General features: G+C 44.1%; 1 protein-coding gene across 2 annotated transcripts in view; it reads right to left on the bottom strand.

The window, feature by feature from the left end:
• Positions 1 to 12,034, bottom strand: part of pard3bb (par-3 family cell polarity regulator beta b) — a 248,745-nt gene that overhangs the window by 19,077 nt on the left and 217,634 nt on the right. For both annotated transcript variants that reach the window (XM_039600345.1, XM_039600346.1), the window contains exon 23: positions 2,534 to 2,610. In XM_039600345.1, coding sequence (XP_039456279.1) covers positions 2,534 to 2,610 — 77 coding nt within the window. The remainder of the gene's footprint in view (positions 1 to 2,533; positions 2,611 to 12,034) is intronic.

Below are 12,034 nucleotides of genomic sequence, written 5' to 3'. Positions count from 1 at the left end.
CGCTGAAATATCTTTAAAGTTAAGTGACAGCAGAGGAAGAAGTGTAGACGGAGAGGCCGAGGCAGAGATGAGAAAGAATTGCACCTCTATCTGACCTAAACCTCTGAAAAGGGAAACATTTTCAAGTTGACTTTTAATATACAATAATATACAATTAATTACAATTAATATACAATATTTGACATTTCATGAGAGACCTGGAAGAGCAAGGGGTGATTCACACGAATGTAAAAGGCCAACTGATTAGCCATGATCAGTGACCGATCAACAAGCCTGTGATAATGTAGCTCTCTTTAGCTTGTGTGTAGCTAACTACGTGTAGCAAAAGGGCACATGATACATAAATCGGTAGAAATCAGTGTAAAATCTAATGCTTGTCTATGGTTTCCTTATGATTCTAATGCCACAGTAGTAGCTGGTACTCTGCTGGGGTAAATATCAGTCTCCTTTTCACTCTGTAGCTCTGCCGGTAGGTGGCACTTTATATAGTGCCACCTACCTGCAGCAAAGCTAATCGCTACCTGAGCACGGAAAGGACACTGCAGGAGACACGAGGGACAGTTTTTTTATCTGTCACTGCAGCATGAAGACAAACTAATGTATACTGAGCGCCCAGCACAGCTGAACTCACACACAGAGTGATGTAGTCCATGGATATGAGAGGGACAGCTAAAAACTAATAAAGGGTCAGGCACACTAGGGTAAAAGAACACCGCAACCTCATTGCGGCTTGGAAAAACGGGTGGCTTTTTGGAGGTGGTGAGTGACTGCAAGTGGTTGCAGCAACTGCTTTCGATTGCAAGGCAACTGCTTGGGTAACAGATTAGAGAAGGTTAACATCGATGAGCGTATCTCATCTACGACGCGCCTCTGTGACTCCGTTCAGCTGGTTTTACTCCCGTATAGAAGCGAGGTAGCTGAGCACCTATGCCGCCGTCCTGCAACAACTACGTCACAATTTGTGGTGGAATTTCTGAATCTCAGCTCTACGAGGTCGTGGCTGGATGCTGAATTTCTGGGTATGCAGACGACAACACGTGTGCAATATTGTGCAGCTTCATTGCAGTAATTCTCTGTATTATCACAGTTACCACGCTGAAAGCTGGAGCACTGTTGGAGCGATTCCCATGAAAGTATCTCGTGGCCTCTTACAAACATGATGCGTACATGTAAAATTGGCGCAGTATTTACGGATTACGGCGCATGTGTGCGAGTGCAAACGGAGACAGGGTGTACTGTATGTGAGTGAGTGTGTGTCCAATTTCCCAAGGCTTTTTCAGATACCACAGCCAGACCTCAAAACTATCATCACTGTTCTCGCCTCCATCTGCCAAAGTCATCACCCACACAGACACCATCTCACACACACACACACACACACACACACACACACACACACACACACACACACACACACACACACAGAAGAGGTGTGAAATAGCCATCCTGCAGCATTTTAACAGGGGTGGGAACCCGACTATAAACGCTCTAAACTTCTGTCATTCCACTTAGCTTACCTCGTCTCACTCTCTCTTTCTCTGACTAACATCCCCACACGAACATTTGTTGGTCTGCTGAGGTGTCGTAGTCAGAGGCTAGAAGGAGCTAGTAACAACTAGTCTGTGTTTTTACTGCCAAAGTTTACACTTTCGTTTTCACTTAAAAAAAAAGTTTTATTTTTAGAGATGAGGTTATGATACACTGATACCCAACCTGCTAAAACACATTACTGCAGCGCTGTTCATCTCGGGAAAGCAATGAGAAAAAATGACACTGAATAAAGTACGTTTGGATGAGTAAGACATCAGACACGAGCGGGAGGGGAGGGAGAAGGTCCCGGGAGGGGAGAGTCTGGGGAAAAATAAAATGTTAAGATACCGAAGGAGCGAAGAAAGAGAGGAGAATTAAAGCTGAGGCCTTTCTGAAAGAGAAAGCGGCAAATGAAAAATAAGATGCTGAAAACCGGTAGTGACTGATGATAGCCGGAGAATGTAGTTTAGCTGTGATTGTGTTTCACATTGAGGTTAACGTGTTTAAATAGCCAGCGAACAGCTGCGCCTTCGTACATGCTCCCAGCAAATTATACTTTTGCACAACTGCGGCCTTCCAGGGGCAGCAGGATATCTATCTGACTGAATCAGAAAACACATAATGAGAAATAAATGGAAATAATCTTTCAAGAATTGATGAATATACTCGGGAAGCTGCTATTGTTCTTGCTGTTGGCTAATGTTAGCAATATTTCATGCTGTCCAGGGAGCAAAACAACAAAATGCAGAGCAATATAATAAAGCACAGTTGAGCGTTTATATGTTTCCCTGTTTTAAACGTGAGCAAAGTTTTCTGCATCCAGAAGTCTAACACTTCTGTACACAGCTTGTTTTCCCAGGGGAAGGGGTAAGGTGAGGTCCTGGCTGAGGCACAGCCCCAGAGACACTTAGGAAGAAATATAGAATAATTACAGGAAGAGAAAAGAAGGACGGCAGAACACACAGCAGTGACGTTCATACAAATGAAGGAGAAGATGGTGTACCTCGGTAAGGAGGCATACTGGCGTTCCACCTCTTCATAGCGTGGTGTCAGACGATGATCTGCCCCTCTGCCCGGCACCTGGCAAACAAAAGCAAACGGGTGGCAAAGCCTTCAGTGACCAAGTCTGGATATCATTCATGTAAAACTGGCAGCAGTCTTTCCTGATATAGGACTAAACTGCGAGTCTAAGCATGTGCAAAGCGCACTTTCTTTGCACGTGTGCGTGTTTGTGATACTGAGGTAATTTAGGATCGACAAAGGCCAGTTATTAGGGATTTAGAGTTTCGGTCTTCTGAGGGTTTTCGGGGGAGGAGGGAGGTCTCCATCCTAGATTAGGTTACTTCAAAACAGGATGGAGTTGTCTAGCTCATGCACACGCACACACATTCAAAATCACACAGAGTCGCGTCTCATCTCCATACTGGGAAAAAAATGGAAAAAGCTTAAGTCAAGCTGCTGACAGTTCAATCTCCTGTTTCCTCATCTCACTGGCTCTCTCTTTAACTCTCACATCTCATTTTTTATTCCTCCACTTATTCCCATTCCTCTATTTTTGCCTGTTACCCACACACACACACACACACACACGCGCTCCCTCAGAGATTATCCCAGTCTATTCTGTGGGTATATTCCAGCTGCCGGGGCACTCCTAAAAGGAGTTGACTAAACCCCAAAAGTCAACATACTACACTAACAAATACACACACGCACACATTTCAAACTTGTGGGGACCGGGCTGTTGGTTCCCACAAGTATAGTAAAATTCAAGTTTTTGGTCCCCACAAAGATATGAATACACGCTCACATACACACACACACACACACATACGTTGGTTATTCATATCTTGTGGGGACCTCTAACTGACATAATGCTTTCCCTAGCCCCTTACCCTAAACCTGACCATAACCCAATTGTAACGCTGACACAAAACTACATTTTGAGTCTCAAAAATGCCTTCAAACTTGTAGGTCCCCATTAGGGCTGTTGGTCCCCACAAGTATAGTAAACTTCCAATTTTTGGTCCCCACAAAGACATGAATACACACACACACACACACACACACACACACACACACACACACACACACACCCATATACACTTGGTCTCCATCAGCAGCCTGCATGCTGTTGTGTGAGGTAAGAAAGCGTTTAACATTAATAAAAAGGAGCTCCTCCTGTGTGTGTAATGTTGAACATGTCGTCTAAATCACCTTTACCCCTGTAAAATTCAGCTTTTGTGAATAATTCACATTTCCATTGGATAAAATTGCGTAACCCGTAACCATTACTGCGCCGCTGACGAGACATTACTGTACGTCATCTGCACATTTTGAAGCCATAATATTTTGTTACAGTAGGGTGTACAGCCCGTTCCCACACAGTGAAAGAAAGAATAAGAGGCTTTATAGCAAAAAGAGCATAACAGAATGAGGGTGAATTAAATGTGTATGTCCCAAGTGATGGAGACAAAAGGCTGAAGGTTTTATAGAAAACTAGGTTCTTCTTTTCTCCTCGTGGAGCCCAGAATTAGATATTACAGACCGCAGCCTTTTCTTCTTTTTCTCTGCCTCTCTTCTTTCTGCATTCCAGGGAATGATGCCAGAAGGCATATAAAACAGATTTGCTGGCCCGGCTTTCTTTTTGAACACCTGTCTTTATAGCTTCAATATCTCAGGTAGAGAGACAGCGGGATATTAAGAGGGAATAGAGAGGTGGAGCAAAAGAATGAAAAGGCATTAGGAGGAGAAGAAAGGTGGAAAGAGAGATAGAGTGAATGAGAAGTAAATGAGTTAGAGAGTAGGTAAGTGTGATATAGAGAGGGGGAGTGATATTATGAAGCCATTGAGCAGTGGCGAAAGGGGAGGGGGCCGAGATGAGAGGTGAATTATAAAACAAGGGAGTGAATGGGGTGAAGATGAGGGCGACAGACTGGAGAGGTGAAAGGGACATTAAAGACACGATTTAAACAAGATGTTAACGAGGAAACTGGAGATAGGTGAGGGTGAAACACTGCATCATCTCCTGGAGGCTGAGGTGAGAGATGAGTAAGGGAGTGGAAAAAGGGCACAGTCATGAGTGGAGGAGTGGAAGTGGGGACATGACGAGCTGGAAAATACAAACTTCTACAAACGTGGTATTATTACTGTTATTATTATTATTTATCATTTATAAATCAAATGAAAACACCAGAGTGTCCATCTCCCAGTCACTCACGCAGCAGAGCTAAAGCTTGCTAACTTTATCTATTTCAGGTCACTGAGCTGGATGCTGAGACTGCGTTTGTTGTCGGCGCCTTCTTCTTTTCTTTTTTAATGCAGTTACTGGATAAATGACATGGTGTGCTGTGAGGTTAATTCTACAAATGGCCCATGTGAGAACTCTGTGCTCCACTTTTGGAGAATCAAATTCCTTTACTTTACTTCTTTGCCAAATCAAACATGTGGATCATAAAGAACGACACTTCAATACCAGATAGGTCAGGGCCCGGGTTAACAACGATCACTTCTGGTGCTGTGGGCCAAACGAGTGCCAGAGGAAACGCTGCTACTGTGGACCAAAGTCAACGGAAGAGAAAAAAGGGAGATGTGGTGGGAGTGGGTGAGAAGGAAAAGCAGGAGGTTGGAGGTGAGAGTGGATGATGAAGATGGAGCTGCCAGGCTGGAGGAAAATGTCACAGAGAGGGACATGGAGAGGGTTGGAGTGACAGAGGAAGACGGACTAAGGTGGAGGCAGATCTGCTGTGGCGACCTCTAAAGGGAGGAACCGAAAGAAGAAGACTAATCTCTAATTAGCATGCATGTGTGAACCAATACAGTCTATGGATGCAGCCGTAGCAACCACCAGGTGCCACGGTCACCTGTGACATGCATGAAAGACGCTGATTCGTTTGCAAAGAGGCGCGACTACTCTGCAGCAAAACTGTGAAAAATACGATAAATAAAATAAAGCAAACCTGGCCGTCGCAGTTTACTGTTCTCTTTTTTAAGCTGTTGTTCAATTTGTGACCTTTTATTACAAATTAAAAGCTTCACCTTGAAACTGTAACCAACACATTTCAGGCATGTCTTTGATACAAACTACAGGTAACCGTGGCAATTGTGTAGCAACTAAAGTAATCATAAGGAGGGTCGCCCACCGGTCTGCAGCCCTGTGTGACTGAGGGATGAGGTGGAAAGCTACCAAAATATGCTTATAACAGCAAATCTGACAGTTTGAAAATCCATTCAGGCAGAGAAAGACTAAACCTGTCAGTATTAGTCTGTCTGTAGCTGTAAGACACAGAATGCTAGACATTAGTAGACAACTGTGACAAGACTGCAGGGCAGGGCAAACACTACGACAGCTGAGGTGGTGTGGGACACACTGTACACACCTCTACCCCCCCACACACACACACACACACACACACACACACACAACATTTTCCACGCACATAAACAAAACATGCACAATCTTTCTCTTTCAGCACAGCTTCTGTGTAATGTAATCTCTCACATGCACGCAGCCAAACACACAATCTTCTTTCCTCTGAAGGAGCGCGCACACACTTAAACACACTCCCTCTCACTCATGGAGGGCTGTGGCAGGAGTGTAGCGCACTGGTTGGGGTAATGGTCTAGTGAAAAACCATTTCACGGCATAGCGAGCAGAGGAGAGGCAGAGAGGAGTGCGCGGAAATCAAGCAGAAGAGACTGATACAGAAGGGAGAGGGAGAAAACACACACACACACACACACACACTTACAAATGCACACACTGAGAGAGAGACAAGGGCTCATCTCTCTCCTTTTAACAGACCCTTCAATTTACCCATAAAACACACCACCCAATCACTTTCAGCACTGACACACCCTCACAGACTTGTTCTTTCTATCTCCCCTTTCTTCTCGTTTCTTAGCCGATCTTACACACACACACACACACACACACACACACACACACACCGTCTCTTTACTCGAGCTGTCTCAAGGATTTCAGAGGGATTTAGATCGACGTGGAGTATTTGGTAGATGCATCTGCTTAAACAAGACCACTTAGTCCAAATGTGAAGTGTCTCTTTCTTCCCCCTCGTGTTATCTTCTTCTAAACTCCTTCATCACCGGCCCCACATCAGACTTTTTACAACCCCCCCCATCCGTGCTCACCATTCCCTCCCTGTCCACACCTCATCTTTCATTAAATGTTCCCCTTAACTGAAATAAAGTGGACCTGTGAGTACGGATAGATCCCATCCAAACTCTTAACTCTCTTTCCTCCTACTACAGCCTACATCTGGCTCCTACTCTTCTTATGATACAGCCATCATTTCTAAACTTATCAACTCTTTTCTTCTAACTTGAATCCTGCTTTTGCTACAACGTATCTGTATCTGGAAAACCAGACAAGATAAAAAGCCACACGTCTTTCTTTAACTTCCACTGTCATTTTCTCCTTCTGTAAATCAATAGACAAAGATTTTACTCCCTTTTTGTCTTCTCTCCACCCCCCCCACCCCACCCCTGCAGGAATCGATGAATAAGGGAGGCTGGTTGTAATCCGTATCAGTCATATCGTTCTGCTCAGCCAGCACTTTCGGCTGATTCAATTAAAACACAGCTTCCTGTGCCTCCTCTCTCTCTCTGTGTCACATCCGCTAAGCCTAGTGTGTATGCACACATCTGTATGTTAGCGTGTGGAGTCACCTGAACTGTCTGTAAGATAACTAACCCCCCCATGTGCATCATGCCATGTTAATGACGTCTCTGGTGAATTCACACATCAAAAATGTGTCTGAACTTAAACTCCTGTTTTCACTGTTTACACATCAGCTTTTTAATGAAACATAACACGAGCCAGAGATTCCCACAACACTCCCCTCACGACACAAAATGTTCCACGATTAGCTTCTTTTCTTCTTCCTTTGTTCGTACTTAAGACCAGGATCTGTTATTACTCTGTGAGTTAGCCAAACTAGAAAAAACCCTCTTGGCTGGTATTTAGTACATGTGCTAACCTGTGCCTGGACTAACAGCAAGTGAGATTGCCTCACCGCCTGTCCATATGGCATTTCTGGGTTTGGAGAAAATCTTTGGAAAATACCGGATACTGCATAAGCTCATCTGGCAAGCCTATAGTGTCCCTGAAGTCTACGTCACCAATGTCACCAGCCTCATACAGATCCCAGCAGGGGCCTCTTACACCATCCAGGTTGGGATCCATCATGGATCAGCCCTTTTACCACCACCGCTTGTACCCAGCAACAGGCGACCGCCAGCTGCCCCATCAAGAGTTCAAATATCTTGGATGGAGTTCCAGAAATATGAGCAGCACCATCAAGTCAAGTCAGCTCAATGTCCACTCGCCCAAAGTCAAAGATTTACAAAATCTCCACAGAGCTGAGTGCTGGCCAGCAGCAGGGAAGCTGGCTCTCCACTCGATGGAAATACACCGCGGTGCACCATTTGCAGATAAGATGCACGAATGAACGTCACCCAGAAGAAGGCGCTAATCGTTCGAAGCCGTGCAGACGGATGTGCAGCGGACCCTGTGTTTACCTGGGATCAGTTTTAGCCAGATTCAGCTGTAAATGATAAAACTTGTACTTTTAAGAAAACTCGGGCATCCCTTTAAGCAGGATCAACTGGAAATGAAAGGACAATATCTAATGCGATTAAAAATGCGTTGCCTTTCCCTCAAAAAGTACTGTAGCTATACAAAGCCAACAACACTCGGCTCGCTTTTTGAAATTTTTTAGGATCCTTCCAGCTTTCACTCAGGTGTGATGGTGTTATTTCCAGTACGACATGACTAAATATATCCATTAGTTTCCACAGAGGAGGACACAATCACACGTCCTCTGTAATTTATCCTTCTGATTTTTAAATAGCACCCTACACAAAGACATCTTTTTAAAAAATAATCTTTGCATCAGTCTGTAATTTTTTTTCTTTTCCATTTTCTTTTGAAACTCGCATTAAATCGAGTTCGTTCCGTGCCATTCCCGGCTCCGTGTAATGACCTGTGATTGCCACCCACCATCACTCGGGTAGTAAAATGGGCCGTTCGCCTTTCCTCCATCCACGCATGCTTCCCTCTGTTCATTCAGAGCTGTTCTCCATCACACCATTCCCGTTTTTTATTTATTCAGTAAATCTCCATTTGTTCATTTAATACTGTATACCATCCTCCCTCCGTCCATTTACCCATCCATTCATTCTAGAGAAAGCAGTAATTGCGGCTGCTGGCAAAAAGCCATCCGTTTTCTCAGGCTAATTACTACAGCCTCTTAACAAAGTAGCACTAAAGGAAAGAGTCGACAAGCACACTCACAAGACCGTGCCTGTTCGCATTCACACGCAAGTCAATGCGAACAGGCGTGCACACGCACAAATAAGTATTCAAATTAGGTCCTGGCGTAGTTCATCATTCTTCTAATATGTTGACCTCACAGGAGACAGTCACTGCACAGAGCCAGAGTCAGCTGCATTAAAGCAAATCTTATTCAAACGGCATGCTGCGGGAAATGTTCTCTGAAGAATGGCTGAGCTTATAGCTCTCTTAACCTGGGATTACTTTGGATATTAAAGAGACATTTGTGGAAATATCCTGATTTGGTTACACTTCTAAGAAACAAACAGCAAACACACATCCCAGCTGTGATCCAAACTGCAGACCGTATATTAAGCCATCGATTAGGGACCAGTGACCCGTGACTGAGACCTGAGTGCTTTTTTCTTTCTGTCTGACTCTAATGGGGACCAAACTTTATATCATGAAGATCACGTTGTATTCAATTAGTCTTAAAACCAGCGACTGAGTGTTTAACAAGCAGAATGCAAATTCTGCTGAGTCACCGCTATTGATCACCAGCCGCAGGAAGCCTCCTGCAGACGCACACGTTTCTGGTCACTTTGTGTTATTGGGCTGTAAAATCTCGCCGGACTTTGCCGGGCGTGAGCGACAGCCGAAAGCGAGAGGGTGACAGACAACAAATCTGAAAGTCTCAGACTCAACGGCAACCGAGGCGGAGGAAGATAGCGAGAGAATAAAATAATCAGGGCAAATGCGCTTATTTGTTTACAACACCAAAGACGCGCCAAGCATCTTTATTCTCAGACCTCTTCCTACTGAAATGTCAGCAATGCACTAGAATAAAGCGCTAAGAATTAAGACTGGAGCACAGTTAAATGTCACAGCGCTGTTGAGCCTCTGGTACAATTAAGACACAGAAGGTCAATTTTCCCCAAAGCTCACAGCTTAGAGCGCCTTCGCCAATACAGCTATTAATACTACTTAATGCAAAGCATCCCGTTTATGTGGTGTAGGTGCATAAACGGGATGGAGGAGACGGCATTTGATTTGTGCGCGTGTTTGTATGCATATCAGTACTTGGACCCATCAATCACATTAAAACCCCTTTTTGTTAAATGGCATTTAAAAGTTATCAAGCTGGTGGCATCCCAGCAAACTTTCAGCAGACGACACGCACACTAACGCACAGGCAGACAGGGCACAAATACAACTCCTGCCAACACTGACGGGAACCTACGAAGAACTGGTCTTTAATAGACATGAATTGTTGGATTTTAGTTCTGGTACAGTTTATGATGGTGGGACCTAATCAACCATCTCCCCAAACAAATCAAAACCTTACCCAGTTTATAATTTGCCAATCTCTCCTTCAAATTCATCTTCATGTGCACTTCTGGACCAAGCAGCTACTTTCTGGTTACCTCATGCAGGTCTCTGCCCTGGATGTTCTCCAGTGTGTGAAAGGTGTGATGAGAGGAGATTGTGTTGGTGTAACTCATTCACTCGCTTTTTTACAGGACAACTGTTTTTCCAAAAAAGAAACATTTTTTTCCTGAACAAGAAATGAGTCCACGTTATGTATTTTTGTAAAAAACATAAGAGTAAGAATGCACACAGAAGAAAACACACACTTGCACGAACATAATGCCAAGAAGAAAAAAAGAAACTGAAATAGGAGCTACTCTTTTTCAGTTAAACATGCAGCTATTTCTGTGGGTTCGTGTGTATATTTCATATATAATTATTTATTTTAGGAGAAGAAGCCGAGGAAAGTGAGGATGGATACAGAAGAGAGCGAGAAAAGGGAAGCAGTGTGTGTGTGTGTGTGTGTGTGTGTGTGTGTGTGTGTGTGAGGGAGAGAGATGAGGATAAATAAATGATAGTAAGAGGGAAGGTAAGGCGATAGCAGAGAGGATAGGATTAGTCTCTGCTGCAGAGCCTTCGGAGAAATTCACATAAAACACACACATACACAGAACATTCATGCGTGTGTGTGTGTGTGTGCACCATACGAGTGCACACCCATGCAATGAAATAGATACATACTATATATACTTTAATAAAAAAATAATAGCTAGAAGTGCCACACACACACACACACACACACACATTTATTCTGTCCTTTAGTGTTCTTAACAGTTAAGCTCGTCCTTGAAAGTGCAAGGTGGGGAGTCGATAAGAGAGCAGAAATAGAGGAAGGGAGAGTCGAGGGCGATGCCATATACACAGGGACAGAGACAAGGATGAGGAGATGAGGAGCCTACAAAGTTAAGGGAGATAATTTGGTTTCCTTTAAGCCCTCCTTGCCACCCAGATAGAATATCCCTCTACCGCTACTCCCCACTCTCCTTCTGCATCCCCTCCTCTCTGCTCAAACTTCCCGACTTAAAAAAAGTTCCCCTTTGAGGATTAGCGGGAACAAAGGAAGGTGAATTCCAAGGAAGACTAAGAGAGTGGAAGCACGGGGAAGTGAAAAAAGGTAGGGGTTAAAGGGGAAACAATTTACCTGACGGAGAAGTGCGAATGATGGGAGCGAGGAGAAGCCGGAGACAGTAAAGATGAGAGCGGGCGAAATTTCTACCTGCTCTGCCGTTTTTTTTACAATGTCAGTGCCTTAGGTAGGAAAATCTCTGCTGGCTGTCTGTTTGTGGATTTTCATATTATTTATTTATTTCTCTATGATATCAGGAGCAAGACTTAGCATAAGAGCATAAGCACATAAGAGCAGCACAGGCATATTTCTGCTGCGCAAGAGAGAACCTGAATACAGGGCTGGAAATACGCCTGTGTGTGTGTGTGATTATGATTGTGTGACAGTGGGAGCAGGTGGCCACAGTGGCAGGTTAGATGGAGTTGTAATAGGATGAAAGTGGCACTTTTTCTTTCTGCTTCTCGCACACGCTCAGTTCGTCTTTCAGATGATTGGTTCCAGTCGCACGGTGATGACCACGAAGTCTGTCAGCTCCTTTCGATTTTTCTAATGTTTTTTCTTTCATTCTAATTCCATGAAAATTTTGACCTCTTCACATTTCCTCTGTCATCGTGCTACATTTCTTTATCATCTCCTTTGTTTCCCTTTCATTTGTGTTCACATGCCTGCCCATCCATCCATCTACCCATCCATCCATCCATCCATCTACCCATCCATCCATCCATCCATCCATCTACCCATCCATCCATCCATCCATCTACCCATCCATCTACCCATCC

Source organism: Oreochromis aureus, linkage group 16, assembly GCF_013358895.1.
Source record: "Oreochromis aureus strain Israel breed Guangdong linkage group 16, ZZ_aureus, whole genome shotgun sequence".
NCBI lineage: Eukaryota > Metazoa > Chordata > Actinopteri > Cichliformes > Cichlidae > Oreochromis > Oreochromis aureus.
This window is presented reverse-complemented; position numbering and strand designations above follow the sequence as displayed.